Source organism: Magnolia sinica, chromosome 3, assembly GCF_029962835.1.
Source record: "Magnolia sinica isolate HGM2019 chromosome 3, MsV1, whole genome shotgun sequence".
Lineage (NCBI taxonomy): Eukaryota > Viridiplantae > Streptophyta > Magnoliopsida > Magnoliales > Magnoliaceae > Magnolia > Magnolia sinica.
In genome coordinates, this window is record NC_080575.1 from 86,875,152 (window position 1) to 86,891,241 (window position 16,090).

At 41.0% G+C, this 16,090-nt stretch overlaps 1 protein-coding gene across 6 annotated transcripts in view; it reads left to right on the plus strand.

Moving 5' to 3' along the window:
- Window positions 1-16,090, plus strand: part of LOC131240135 (uncharacterized) — an 80,993-nt gene that overhangs the window by 55,724 nt on the left and 9,179 nt on the right. For all 6 annotated transcript variants that reach the window (XM_058238204.1, XM_058238205.1, XM_058238203.1 and 3 more), the window contains 3 exons: window positions 920-970; window positions 12,679-12,737; window positions 12,911-12,955. In XM_058238204.1, the coding sequence (XP_058094187.1) occupies window positions 920-970; window positions 12,679-12,737; window positions 12,911-12,955 (155 nt within the window). The remainder of the gene's footprint in view (window positions 1-919; window positions 971-12,678; window positions 12,738-12,910; window positions 12,956-16,090) is intronic.

Here is a 16,090-nt window from a genome sequence, read left to right on the forward strand (position 1 = left end):
GTTCATTTACTTTTACATGTCTTAATTACTGTATACCAGCTGCATTTGTATTATATGAACTCATTTTGGTTACTATTTGAGTTATTTTTTACGACAACGCATGCTTTTTGGCTCCCATTAAATGAAAACTTCTAATTTAATGCATTCATTTTGCAATTTTTTCATTCTTGAATATGTAAATATGTGTATTTAGGCATGTCCTGAAGTTTCACTAAAAAATTCCACCATTTTCTCCATGTTTCTCCCTTTTTCCCTGCATTTCCGATTAGCGGCGATATTATCGACGATAACGATATTATATCTTTATCTCCGGCCAGCGAAACTTGTAGCGATACCGACAACTCGAACACTGGTAATACCATCCATTTTAGAAAATTCATCTGATCTTGAACTGCCTTGCAAGCTCATTTTAGGTCTATTTGACTCAATGAGAAACCTGTTCTACTTGGCTAAAAACTCTTCAAACACAGCTTGTTCAATGATTGGCTCATTCAGTTTGACTCAGAGAAGACGTTCCTCTTCCAAATCTGTCCTCATTCATTCATAGACGTCCACTAAGGTGTAATGCCATCCCTCCAGAATTGTCTATACCATGGGTGGGTTATGCCCTCCCTCATCTACCTTGAGTGATTCTCTTAAGAAGATATGCACAGGAGGTGACTAAGAATATATGTCAGTGCCTTGCATGACCCTAAACACTCCATGCAATTATTCAAGGATTGATTTGGACTTGAGTTTTGCATTATACTTTTGTTCTTTTGATTTTGAATGGATGTGCTCATTTTAATTCCCTTGAAGTCGTAACCTCATGTCATTCAAACACAATTTAACAGTTTTGAACTATGCACAACGTAAATGTCACTCTTTTGATGATCTTTTGGTGCTTGAAATATATTAATTGGGTGTTTCTGAAATGCAGGAGTTGAGGGTATTGGAGAAGTTAAGGCTCTCAAGTTGATCAGCAAATTTGGTATGGCTATTTATTCAATTCTTCAATTCCTCTTGAAAACCAAAATATGTCACATGAATATCATATCAATTACTATAAATTTGAAGGAAGAAAATGGATGGTTTTGCCTTGAATGAACACTGAAGTATATAAAGAAATTATACTAGAAGATAAGGTTTTTTTTTGGTGTGTGTGTGGGGGGGCGCATGAGAATGAAAAAGAGAAAAGGAGTTGGGGCTGACTGCCCTGTTTCTTTTAGAAAAAACTTACAACCAAATTACAATAAGCTCCTCACATTCTTTTATTATAAAGAGGCGCTTATAAACTATATCTCAACACTCTCCCTCAAGCTAGGCATAAGCGTCTATCATGCCAAGATTGGTAAGAATAGATTTTAACTTTGTCTTAACAACTCCCTTAGTGAGAATGTCAGCAAGCTGATTCTCAGTCATTACAAAAGGTGAGTGAAGTTCTTGAGAGATAACTTGCTTACGGATGAAGTGTCTGTCAACTTCAATGTGCTTGTTACGGTCATGCTGAACTGGATTTGTACAATGCTGATGGTTGCCTTGTTATCACAAAACAGCTTCATAGGAGAATTCACCATCATTTCCAAATCACGTAACATAATTTTCACCCAACTTAAGTCCATTCTCCTCTCTGCAACCTCTTCTTTCTCTTTCTTCTTCTCTATTCAATCTCTCTTTCCACAATTTTATAGTATCAATGATTCAATTGAAGCCAAGGCAAGTTTGAAGATTTCTAACTAATCCTTGTGGCGGGTTGTCTCTTTGTTGAAGGTAAATTGGTCAGTGCCATATCGTGGGCAACAAAGAGAAATCCAGGCCCTTGGGCACTAGTATGCATCATTAATGAGATTTCTGATATTTTTAGTTTAGATATCTTGCCAAAATTAAGCAAAAGAAGCCATGCCTAGTTATCTTTATGCATTGGCCAATATCCTCCCCCTGATTATTTTTGTTTGTTCCTTTTGGTTTATGTGACAAAGTTGTTTATTAGAAGGCAAACCATTGAAATAGCAAAAACCGCACTTTAACCTTATTAGCCAACATGCTCGAGGAATGTCTTTCTTTGCATGCATAATATTTTGATGGGGACATTAGAGGACCTACTCAGGTGTACCAGAGACGGAGGCGACCATCCACATCAGCGCAACTCTCTTTGTGGATGGGAGACAAGCTCCAGATGGGGCCCACGGGGCCACTTTGAAAACCCCACGTGCATTGGACGTGCATAAGGAAGACCCCACTTAGGGATGATGTATGTGGGTTGCTTAGGAGACAACTTGTCATATGATTTTTTTTTTTGTGTCGATCTGATCATTGGATTTTGTTGATCAAGCCATCGGGCCACCTAATCTTCCAGATCTAGGCCCCTTGGACTCTGATCTTGTATGTTTTATTTTGTTATTTTTAGGATTTATTTGACGGTTAAAATTGATGGTAAGTATTTTAGTCTGCTTATTTTGGATGATGGGCCACCTGATCTTCCTTGTCTCTTAGTGTTTGTGAGAATCCCCTCTCCCTTCCGATCGAATTGTGTAAGGGTAGAAGCTTGCTTGGTGGTGGATTCCTCGATGGTGTCTTTCTTTCTCTCTCTTCTCTAACAAGGTACACCATTTTTTTCACCATTTCTTATTCTCTTATTCCTCCAAGGGTTATCTCTATGCGGGAGGTTGAGAAAAAGAAAAAAAAACAGAAGAAGAAGAAGGTTTTCCTTATATTAAAATGGTGTTCTTCTTTTTCTTTTATGGTTTGTGAGAAAACCCTCCCTTCCAATCGAATTATGGAAGGGTAGAAGCTTGCTTGGTGGTGGATTCCTCCAATGTGTCTTTCTTCCGCTTTCTCTTCTACAACATGGTACACAATTTTTCACTTTTCTTCTCTTTTCCATACAACTCCTCTAAACCCATCAAAACCCAACCCAATCAATCTCGTTTTTCTCTCCCCCTACCCATCCACATGTGTGCACGCACCAACGCATGCCTGTCCATACAGGCTGCCACGTGTGGTTCCCCTTTTGGTACATTTCCTTCATTGATTGCCCTCCAAACCCTACCTAATCCCTAATTCCCTAATTCCAAAACTGATGTAGGATATGAAATTAAATATGGAGTGCGAGAGATCAAGCTTGTGATTATACCAATATTAAACAGTCACAAAATTCCACATCCTACATACTATCAAACATTCAAAAAGGGGAATCTATGGGGGTCCAAGCCTACACAACTTTAGGGTTGGATCAAATAAAATTATAAGCCAAACAAGCCCAAAGGAGTGTAAGAATCATCCATTCTTGCAAAGGATTGTTCCCAACTCAGGAGATTCGCTAAGTTTCAATTTGGGGAAAAATCTAGGGTTTGAAAATTGGGGATAATTGAGATTTGGGACTCTTTAGGGTTAGGGATTTGGATTAAGGGGTTTTTTTTTTTTTTTTTCGTCAAAAGAGAAGGAAATAGAGGAAAAAGAGAACCTGGGATGAGCCAAGCGCGCTGGACCGCAGATGGGCCTGGACGCACGTGTGTGACAGGTCGTCTGCACGTGTGTGGGGCGTACAAAGTCGGAAACTGACTTCTAGGCTGGGATTGGCCAGGGATGGGCTGCCTTCATACCAAGTTTCATGTCGATCCGTCACAAGGTGTGTGCGTAGTACTCCACCGAAGTTTCAGCCCCTCAAATGGGCCAGAATCTGAAGATCTGTTTGTGCACTGCTGTAGGAGAAAACTTGGATACGACAGTGGGTGAATCTGAAGGTGGAAGGGGTGTAGAGGGTGATGGATGTGGTGTGTAAGAAGGTAAAGATGATTTGGAGCAGATGTGGCTTCGCACCACGGTAGTTAGCCCTTTAAGGAAGGGAGGGCTTCACACCCAATTCGATTCTTCAACCCAAAGACAGAGAGAGAGGAAGAAACGCATGATTTTTTATTCATAAAACATCATTGCAATACCTACATGGGATTGCTATATTTATAAGAAAACCCTAAACCCAAAAAAGACAAAATTACCCTTGCTCCATGTGCGCACACTAATACCAAAGTTAAGGCAAATAAATACTAATCTAAACAATCAAAGCTGTTCATGAAGTTTCTAATAACAAAAATATTCAAAACTCAAAATACTAGATCATCTAAAGTAGTAGGCCACGATCATGAGATCCGATGGTAAAATTTATGTGATGATCGGGTCCACTCCGATGCTTCATAACGCAGCCCCCTAATTATGAGGCACTCCAAAGATGTTGTTGATTTAAATCGAAAGTGGGGCCCGCCTCCTCGAATACGTGCGTAGAGGGGGCGTGTGTATGATGTCCCCATCAACTCTCCCTGGCTGCAAAGGTTTCGTCACTGGCAAAACAAAGCTCTTGAACTGCTCCAAGATGTCTGCATCGAGTCTCTGAAGCTACTCCTCCGTGAGCCACGTACTGTCTGAATTGGGCGTGACTTCCACTTGACAAAGAACTTTTGAAAACCGCCGTCCAGCGTCGATACTATCTGATGGTCTAGAATATCCTTTATCTCCTCTCTGGATGTGGGCAGGGTAAGTATAGGAGGTAGGGGCTGAGAAGATGGGTCGGGAAGAGGCCATGGGTCAAGGGAAAGGTCTGGGGAATCGGAATGGTTAGGTGAAAGGCTGGACAATGTATCAGTGGTCCCCTGAAATGCAAGTAGATCATCCACATTGAATGTGGAGCTAATTCCCATGGAAGGTGGAAGATCTACTACATACGCATTGGGACCATTTCGTTTTATAATTTTGAATGGTCCAGCGCTACCCGCATGTAATTTCCGAACGGTTCTTTGAGGATACCGCTTTGGTCTGATGCAGACCATCACAAAGTCCCCTACATTAAATTCCTTGAATCGTTTATGTTGGTTTGCAGAAAATTTGTATTGTTCATTACTAGTATTGATCTTTCGCCTGATTTGATGCAATGGATGAATATGATGTGCAAAGGACTCTGCAGACTCTGATGGCCTATGGGACGGACATAGGGACAAGATCAATAGGCTTTCTAGGTTTATAATTAGTAACGACTTCAAAAGGACTTAAACCTGTGGATCTATTGGCAGAATTATTAAATGAAACTTGGCGATAGGTAGTGCAATGTCCCATGCCCTAGTGTGCTCCCCCACTAAACACCTGAGCAAATTTTCTAGGCTCCTATTGACCACCTTAGTATGACCATTAGTCTGAGGGTGGTAGGCAGAAGAAAATTAAAGCCTAGTACTCATCATATGCCATAGTGTTTTCCAAAAATAACTCATGAATCGCACGTCACTGTCAGACACTATGGTTTTGGGTAACCCAAGAAGTTTGAGAACATCACTGAAGAACAATTTGGCAACATGGGATGCGTCAAAAGTCTTCGAACAAGGGATGAAGTGGGCCATTTTAAAAAAACGGTCCACGACAACAAATATGGAATCGTGTTTTCGAATGGTCTTGGGAAGCCCAAGCGCGAAGTCCATACTGATGTCCTGCCAATGAGCGAATGGAACTGGCAAAGGTGTGTGTAGTCCCGTATTCTGCTTTTTCTACTTTTCCAGTTGACAAGTACGACACTGCCCCATAATTTTGGCCACGTCTCGCTTGAGGCTTGGCCAATAGAATCTATCCTCCACCAGGGCAATGGTCTTGTCTCGACCAAAATGACCTGCGACCCCTCCTGAATGTAACTCCCAGACAAGAAAATCGCAGGAGGTGCAAGGTATGCACAAACGGTCGCTCTTAAACAAATATCCATCTAATATCAAATACTCACTGTTAGCTCCTGACGGACTCTCTAACAACGATGCGTACACAACTCCAAAATCTGGGCACTCAGAATAATCCTCTCTGACACGCTCGAGCCCCGTGACTTCGACACTCATGGAATCGAGTAACGTGACTCGACAACTTAACGCGTCGGTAGGCTTATTCTCCACATCGACCTTGTGCTTTAACACAAAAGTATACTCTTGAAGGAACTGGACCCACTTGGCGTACTTAGGGTTTAATTTCTTCTGAGAGTTCAGATATCTCAAGGCCTCATGATCTGAGAACAAGATGAATTCTTGCAGCAATAGATAATGATGCCAGTGGCGTAACGACTGCACTACCTCATAGAATTCTTGTCATAGGTGGAGTATTTTTACTTCGCCTCGTTCAGTTTCTCACTGAAAAAGGCAACAAGGTGCCTTTCCTGACTAAGTACTCCTATGCTAACTCCTGACGTGTCGCATGCGACCCCAAAACTTTTGAAAAATCCGGAAGTTGTGTGATTGGAGCCTCACTCGTCTTGGCCTTTATCTCTTTAGAGGCTTTCGAGGCTGCCTTTGTCCATTGAAACTCTCCTTTTTTTATGCAATCCGTGACGAGAGCCATAATGGAATTGAAGCCTCAACCGTATATCGAAGGTGGCCAAGTCATGAAAGCTGCGCACCTCGTGAATACTGCGCAGTTTAAGCCAATTGCTAATGGCCTTGACCTTTTTGGGATCCGCCAACACACCCTCAGATGACACAACAAAACCTCAGAAGTTAACACTTTTTATTTTATTTTAATTTTTTAACCCACGCGCACACCCCACACACTCACGCAGTAGTGGGTTTTCACCACCTATGGATACTCGAACCCTTGACTGGGTGTTGAAACTCCCGAGAGTCTACCACCCGAGCAAGAGTAAGGATCCCTAAGAAGATAACACTGCTAGACAAAAATGCACACTTCTTTAGGTTGACGTACAATTTTTCGGCTCTAAGGATCCCACAAATTGGCCTCAAATGGTTGAGATATTGTTCCTTAGTCATGCTATAAATCAGCATATCATCAAAGTAAATGACTAGGAGCTTCCCAATGAAGGGCCTCAACACCTGGGTCATCACATGCATGAAGGTACTCGGGGCATTAGTCAACCCAAAAGGCATGACTAGCCACTCGTATAGCCCACCGTTTGTCTTGAAGGCCGTCTTCCACTCGTTGTCATGGCGTATATGGATTTGGTGATGACCACTTTTGAGGTCAATTTTTAAGAAGATAGTAGCGTTGGCCATCATATGCAACATGTCATCAAGACGCGTTATGGGAAACCCATACTTGATTGAGATTTTGTTGATGGCCCTACTATCAACACACATCCGCTATGTGCCATCCTTCTTAGGTGTAAGAAGGGCGGGCATGGCACATAGGCTCATGCTCTCTCTAATGAAACCCTTTTCTAGGAGCTCATCAACCTGCCTCTTCAACTCTGTATGCTCCTTTGGGTTCATTCTATAATGAGGGAGGTTTGGTAGAGGCCCCAGGGATTAAATCAATGGCGTGCTGTATATCCCTCATAGGGGGAAGCTCATCCGGTAGATCATTAGGAAAGACGTCACGAAACTCATCCACTACCGGAATGGCCTTAGTGGGTAACTCTACACTAGCCTCTGGTGCACTCTCCCTAGCCACAAGGGTGTACACCATCGAATCTGACTCAGTCTCTCGCTCAAAGTCTTTGGCATTTAGAATATGGAGGGGTTTAGACTTGGACTTCGATTCATTCACTTCCTTCGAGCCGCTCGCACCACTCTTTATGGTGAACTCCTTTCCAGTTGTGTTCTTTGGTGGGAGAAGATTTAGCTTGACTTTCTTGCCCTCAAACCAAAATGTACACACATTCGAACGACCAAATATGATGACATCTCTGTCATAGAGCCAGGGCCTACCCAAAATGATGTGGCCAACATCCATGGGAACAAGATTACACCAGAGTGTTTTTATATGATCCAAACTAAGTAGAAACAAGACAACGGTGCGAGACTGGAATGGAAGTCTCATCAACCCAAGACACTTTATAGGGTTGAGGATGGTCTTCAAGCTTCAAGCCCAAACAGCTCATAGTGGCAGTTGATGCCACATTGGCACAACTACCACTATCCATGATCATCTTGTAATTCTTATCATCACATTTTGCGTAGGTATAGAAGATCGTGTTGCGGCGCCAATTGTCGGTATTCTTTGCTTGTGCAAAGGTGCAATGAACGACTGTAAGTGACGTAGTCTCTTGCGTTCCCTCTTCCTCATCACTAGGGATCTCCGCTGGCTCGGATTCTTCCTCCTCACTGTCGCTTGCCCATCAATAAAAAACACATTGGTGCCCTCTTTTGTGCCACACTGGTGGGTAAAGTGACCAAATCCCTACCATCTAAAACACCTAGTCGCATCGCCTTTACGCGAGCTAGACCGAACAACTCCTTTACCCTTATCATCCTTAGGCCTAGATTGAGAACTATTGGAAGGCTTATATTGATATCCAGTGTCAAGCTTAACCCCAGGTACCTTAGCGCCAGAATCACGAAACTCAAACCGCCTTCCCACAGGTACCTTGAGGTATTGCTCGACCTCTAAAACCACTCGATACATCTGTTCAAGGGTGTCTCTGCCTTTTGCGAGCAACTCTCTCCAAATGTCAGAACGGAGGCCCATCTTAAATCGAGCAAGAGTGAGCACGGGATCCTCTTCAACCTCATACCGGGTCAAGTACTCTTCAAACTTCTCAATGTATTCAGCTACACTAATAGAACCCTGTCGAAGAAACTGCCAATCTTCAACCAGCCTTCAAGTGATAAGAGAAAGGGAGGTACTCCTTTAGAATTTCTTTCATTTCTCCCTAATGGACTATTGAGGGTTTCCTCAACCTTTCTTTCTTTCGTTCCACAGTAGACCAAAACCTCTTTGCTTGGCCCACAAGCTTCATCTTAGTAAATCGGACTCGGGGAGCATCCGACATGTCGTACCACTCAAAATAGTAGTCCATATCCGCCAACCAATCTAAAAAAGCTTTAGGATCCAAGTGGCCATTAAACGTAGAGGCCTCTACCCTAAACTCCCTTGAGGAGTTGCGCATCTTGGTCATAATGATCACGATGCCCCTCGTGGGGTGGGTGCACGGGTGCGCGCCCACGACCATTTCCATGGCCACTCCCATTCCCTTGTCTATTCTCCTGACCACCTACCTGAGATTGGGTATCTTCACCAATAGCGGTGTTTGCTTGGGTGGAGGTTTCAACTTGATGGACGTATGCATCCAATTGGTCTAAACAATTATTAACCTGTTGCGAAGATGCTTTGATGCTTATATCCATGGCGTCCAACTTTTGGGTTATTCTCCTGAGAGACTCAGTAAGTTGCTCGGTGTTCATGATGGGGTGCAGACCAAAGCCGCGTCCAGTATGTGTGGGCATGCACTATACAACTCAAGGGGTCCTAAGATGCAACTATATGCGCCTAGACTCCATTATATGCACCCTAATGAGATGAACCTATAGGACGCTATATGAACGAAATTACACAACTCCACAAAAATCCAACAATATAGTTGTCAAAATAAATGGACAACAGAAAATTCAGCAATGTGAATTGCTAACTTTCTGATAATAGAAATTTCAGTAGCCTATATCATGAACCATGGATCTCTAAACAGCCCTAAATGAATGGGTGTGGTGCATAGTAAAAAAATATGAACTAACCCCTAATCATGCAATGTATTCCCCTATGACAAGGCAGGCTTTGATACCAAATTTGATGTAGGATATGAAATTAAATATGGAGTGCAAGAAATCAAGCTTGTGATTATACCAATATTAAACAGTTACAAAATTTCACATCTTACATACTATCAAACATTCAAAAAGGGGAATCTATGGGGGTCCAAGCCTACACAACTTTAGGGTTGGATCAAATAAAATTATAAGCCAAACAAGCCTAAAGGAGTGTAAGAATCATCTGCGCGACAGGTTGTCTGCACGTGTGTGGGGCCCACATAGTCGGAAACCGACTTCTAGGCTGGGATCGGCTAGGAATGGGTTGCCTCCATACCAAGTTTCACGTCGATCCATCGCAAGGCGTGTGCGTAGTACTCCGCCGAAGTTTCAGCCCCTCAGATGGGCCAGAATTTGAAAATCTGTTTGTGCACTTCTGTAGGATAAAACTTGGATACAAAAGTGGGTGAATCTGAAGGTGGAAGGGGTGTAGAGGGTGATGGATGTTGTGCGTAAGAAGGTGGAGATGATTTGGAGTAGATGTGGCTTCGCACCACGGTAGTTAGCCCTTCGAAGAAGGGAGGGCTTCACACCCAATTCGATTCTACAACCCAAAGAGAGAGAGGAAGAAACGCATGAATTTTTATTCATAAAACATCATTGCAATACCTACATGGGATTGCTATATTTATAAGAAAACCCTAAACCCAAAAAAGACAAAATTACCATTGCGCCATGTGCACACACTAATACCAAAGTTCAAGCAAATAAATACTAATCTAAGCAATCAAATCCGTTTATGAAGTTTCTAACAACAAAAATAGTCAAAACTCAAAATTCTAGATCATCTAAAGTAGTGGACCACGATCATGAGATCCGATGGTAAAATTTATGTGATGATCGGGTCCACTCCAATGCTTCATAACGCAGCCCCCTAATTATGAGGCCCTCCAAAGATGTCGTCGTCGATCCAAATCGAAAGTGGGGCCCACCTCCTCGAATACGTGCATAGAGGGAGCGCGTGCATGATGTCCCCATCAAAAACCCCCATATCTCAATCCCTAAACCCCAAAACCCTAACGAAAATATGATTTTTTTAAATAAACTCATTCCCCAGACCTGATTTTATTGGTGTCATTGTTTTCTCACGTAGTTATTGCACTGCCCACTCTAGATTTGAAGTCCCTCATTCCAAGTGGGCTACTTTCGTAATATTTTATATTTTTATGCACTGCGTATGAGATAGCCTATGCCCTTTGCGTTGCAAATATGAATTTCTGAATTTATTATGTGGATGTGTTTGATTTTACATGTTGAATGCTGAAATTGATATGTATTTCATTTCACATCTTGCATCTTAGGTTGGTTTCATTCATCGTACATCATATCTACATGGCTGCATGTAGTAAGAATAAAGATAAAAACCAGTAGTAGGTTGGATCAGCATGATTTTTTAAGTCTCATCTGGCAGTTATGCCTGGCTGGCGAACATGGAAAACCAATGAAAATGGTTAGACTTCTGATACGTGTTAAGCTCCTCTATTTATGGTATGTTGTTGCTGTTCTTGAGACTTGAGAAATTAAAATGAAGATCAATTAATATCAGTCATGTTAGTAATGGAGTTTGTAGGTTGGATGCTTTAAAAGAAAATTCTTTATTCATTAGATCTGGATTGGACCAACAACCTCAAGTCTGCAAGACCACTATTCAATCGAGGTCATTTCCAATTGTGCGCGTGGACTTCAGTTTAGATGCAATATGAAAAATTCTGAAAATAAGCTATTTCATTACCTAAAGCACCTGGAATTTGTGAGATTCTTTAGAAAGAATGTTACCCTTCGTAGAAGATTGAGCTAAGCAGATTCTTCTTTGCCCTCCCTCCCTCCCTCTACTATTTATTAAGTGTACAAGCCAATCATTTGTTATTAGATATGTATTGACAATATGCTGGATACAAGTTTCTTCGCTGATTGCTTTCTGCTGAGTGGTGTCAGATACGGGACTCTGTTCTCGAGTTTCTCAGATTTCCTTTTCTTGGGGAGAATGGCAGCTGTACTGCTGAACATTTGATGAGGGGAATATCGAAAATGAGGAGAATGAGATGGTGACTTCCAAGGATAATTAGGACTATATATATATATATATATATATATATATATATATATATATATAGAGTACCTTTTCCCATATATATATGGGAAAAGGTACTATGCACTCAACCTCACGATAAGCTCCCGTGAGTTCGAGTTGTGTGGGCCCCACCGTGATGCGTGTCGACCATCAACACCGTGCATTTGATGGGTCCCCTTTAAATTATGGGATATCCCAAAAATCAGCCATATACAGAACTCAGGTGGGCCATACCATCTAAAATCATGTGAAGACACCGTTAAAACATATAAAAGCACTTGGTGGGGCCCACCTGAAATTTGCATGCGTCTGAAACTTGGTCTGAACCCTCATCCAAGTGGGACACACATAATGGATGGGCTGGATTTGCAAACCACATCTCGGTGTGCCCAAAAAATGATTATGAATGTTTTAATGGTGCATGGCCCCTCTCCACTTCTGTATGTGGTGTGGCCCACACAAGTACGGATTGACTTGATTTTTGAGACCTAGGCCCACGATGGAATGGTGCATCTGACTGATGGGGTAGATGTTCGAAATGCATCACGGTGGGGCCCACACAGCTCGACCTCATGGGATGAACTCGTGAGCTCGAGCGCATAGTACCTTTTCCCTATATATATATATATATATATATAGAAAGTATATCTTTTATAATATTAGAAAAGTATATTATTGTTATTTTCATCGTTGTTGTTGTTGGTGATGGTGGTGATGGTGGTGTTGCTGGTGTTAGTATTGCTGCTGCTTCTGCTTCCTATTTTGGGCCCTCTTTTATTATTTTCTGTGATCTGTGCACGATATTATTAGATGCTGACTGATTGGCAAGGGTAAAGCATATTTTGTTCAGTATAAGAATGTGTTTGGGATCCCCTGGCTAGTATTTGGATCATTTTAGTTTATTCACCTCATTTCTACCAGCATCTGTACTTCCTGGGGACTAGGAATTGCTTCTCTCCTTTATCACTTTTTAGATTTTTTTTTTTTTTTTTGGGGGGGGGTGGGGGAGTGGGTTTTCATGCATTTCATCAGATAAAAGTTGTATGTTACTTCTGCTAATGGTTTGTGTACTGCTAGGTACTTTGGAGAACTTGTTGAATTGTGTCGATCAAGTGGAAGGAGATCAGATGAAAGAGGTAGTGCTTATCTCTTATACTGGTTCTGAATGTATTTACCTCTGTTAATCTCATCCATAATAAAAATAAAAAAGACAGATTATTGGATTCCCCATATGGTTTGCTGGATTATGATCACAATTTTCGGTTGGAATTATGTACTGAGATGCTCCTGAAAACTCTTTTATTTACAGGCTTTGATGTCAAATGCTGATCAGGCCATCTTAAGCAAGAACTTGGTAATTTCTTTGGCCCTGTACTGTTGCTTGTCCTCATTACTAGATAAGCTTTATTACGTATTTCAAGTACCTCTCTAAAATTGATTAAATCTTTGCCCTATTTTCTTATGCTTTTGAACACATGGGTTGGCTTGCTGAAGTAACTCGAGTTAAACAAACTTTTATGACCGCACATAAGTTCATTTGTAGCTGTTGTCGCTGGCAAGTGAATAGAACTCTATGTTTAGGTTTGCGTGGGAGAGATTTTTATTTTTTTGAAAACCACGTGTTGGACTTGTTTCAAGTCTACCAGATGACGATTGCACCAGCTGGATCCCAGCCCCAGCAGGGGAAAGTTGATGTCAGGTGCAAGGTATTCTGTAACGGTAATGGTGGTTGTAACGGCTACCACCGTTACCTTTACGATATAGGCTGTAACGACCGTTACAGTATCTTTTTTATTGAAAAAAAAATGCAAAAAAACTTGTTTTGGCCCCATAATGGACTGTTACGGGGCCGGTAGCGTAATGGCACATAACAGGCTGTTACAGGAGTTGTAATGACCGTTACTGGTCATTTTTTTCTGTAATGGTTGTTACGACCTTTACGACCCCATACCATGTAATGGTTGTTGCCTTTACGGCTCCATTATGGCCATTATGGCACACCATGGTCAGGTGGCAGCCTGTTGTCAGGCTTTGCCAAGCAATCAGGAGAATTCCTGTTTAAACACGATTCAGAAAGTTGACCCCGAGTGGTTGGGACAAGGCTATACTCATGCTGATGAGGATATGTTGGATTTTTGCTAGTTGATTCTCTCTCTCTCTCTCTCTCTTATATACATATAGGCACTTTCAAGTCCAACTAGTTGGACTATACCTCAGGTCCAACCGGCTTAGGGAGTAGAAATTAATTAATCATTAGTTAATGTTAATTAATGCTAGTAAATGTGAGGAAGAGAAGGAGAAGGGGTTTGATGAGGACATCGGAGCACCTTACAAAGTATACCAGAGGAGGAGGAAATCAGCTCAGCTTCACTTTGTCTTGGTGGCCACTATATGGGCCCAGGTGGGCCACATTGAAGACCCCACATGTATGATCCTGCATCTTTGAAAACCCTACACTAGGAAGATGCATGTAGGTTGCTTATTGAGGAGTCTGGATCATTGGATTGTGAGGACACGTAGATCGGATAGTTGGATCATTGTGATCTTAGATTACATTGATCGTAGACTTTAGGATATTTAGATTTATTTCATTTATTTAGTTGATTATTCATGTTGGATTTATTTTGATATTTTGTTGAGATTAGGGAGTTAGGAACAAGTTTTCTTTCATTGAGTGTCTTAATGTGAGGTTTTTCATCTGAGAGCGCCTTTTTGTAAAAAAGTCATTGAGCGCCTTAATGTGAGGATTTTCATTTGAGAGTGTATTTTTGTAAAAAGTCCCTTTTGAGACTATAAAAGGCTTGGACATCCAGCCCTAGCCCATTCTTGAATGTTTTGAAATGAAAAAAATAAAATAAAAAGAAAAAGAAGAAGCTCTCTCTTGTTTTGAGAAAGAAAATCTCTTGTGAATGGATATTGATGGTGTGAAGACAAGGTGTGAAGCCTAATCCATCCTCTTTGTTTCTCTTTGACAATGTATTTTCTCTCGTCCTTCTCATCTTCTTCTCAAATCCTTTTTTTCTTCCACTTTTCTTCTTAAAACCCTAAATCCCTCTACTCTTTCCTTCTAAACTTAAACCTACTATCCCAAACCAATCTTTTCTTAATCCTCACTCCACCAAACCCAGCCCATCACCATCAGCCCCTACACATGCGGACAGGGCCTTACAACTGTACGGTCAGCCCATCTCTCCGTTTTCCTCCATTTCTTCAATCCATCTTCCTATTCACCTATAAAACCTAGTTTTTAATTTCCCCAAGCCCTAATCCCCTATTTCCTATAAAATCCCAAATTCCAAAATCGTTTCAAAGCCCAAATTCCTTTCAAATCCCCAACCTTACATACTCAAACCCTAAATGTAGATTCTCATATTCTTAACCCTAGAGAGACCAAATCAGCCCCTTTGAATTAAGCCTAAGCATATGCTAAAGTGGAAGTTCTACCTTTGAAATTAATGATTAAATGGTTTAGTTTATTGTGGGATTGTAATTTAGCTTGAAATCTGAATTTTATTGTTTATTTAATTTCTCATATTTGTGGTATGTTAGTATATTTTATGTTTTGAATTGCTCTTCAATACGCTTATAATTTCTTTACATCATATTTAGTCTAGACCATTTGTCCTGCATCAAATTTTAGTATCAGAGCATAGGTTTAGCATAAGACTTTCACATTGCATCTAGGTTAGGTTTTCGTATTGATGTGTCTAGGGTTAGCAGTCTTTATATTCCTATAACATTGCATCTAGAGTCGTTAGTTCTTAGGTTCCCCATTAGATCCCCAGTTTATGCCCACTCGTACTGGGCATGGTTTTGGTCTTCATCCCACAATGAATTCGGAATAGCTTATTGAGGCTATCAATGTCATTAATACTCGTTTCGCGGCCATCGAGGCCACAATAGAACTACCAGTAACCAGTGTTTTAAGTATCGACGATATCGATCGATATATCCCACGACATGTCTTGTATCCCACCTGTGTGATACGAAACGCACAGGCAGTGCCAATATATCCCACCTATTCGATCTGGTGAGCATTTTTTATTTTTGATCCACTGTTTTGCTGTAAATCACATTAAATCAGTGTCAAATTGTTACGAATATATGATTCTTCATGTTTTCCATGAAAAATCATGGATTTGGAGCTTCGATTTCGAGATTTGGTGAGGATGGGCCAAGTTGCGGGAAATTGGAAAAAATCAAAATTTCTCAATTTCTTGCAAATCAGTTGCAATCTTAATATCCAAACACATAATCAAATATGTATGTAACCTGATCTAGTGATTCTTCTTTTACTGTTGAGTGTATTGCTTGTGTTTGCATACATGTCTTCTTACGTTTATAAATTATATGAATAGACTTTGAATATGCTTGCATCAGTTCAATTAGACATCGCATATATTAGGACCTTATACAAAAGAAACCCCTATTATGTGCACGTTTCTTTTATAATGTTTTGATTTCTAAGTTTGTATTGATGTCTTTTTCA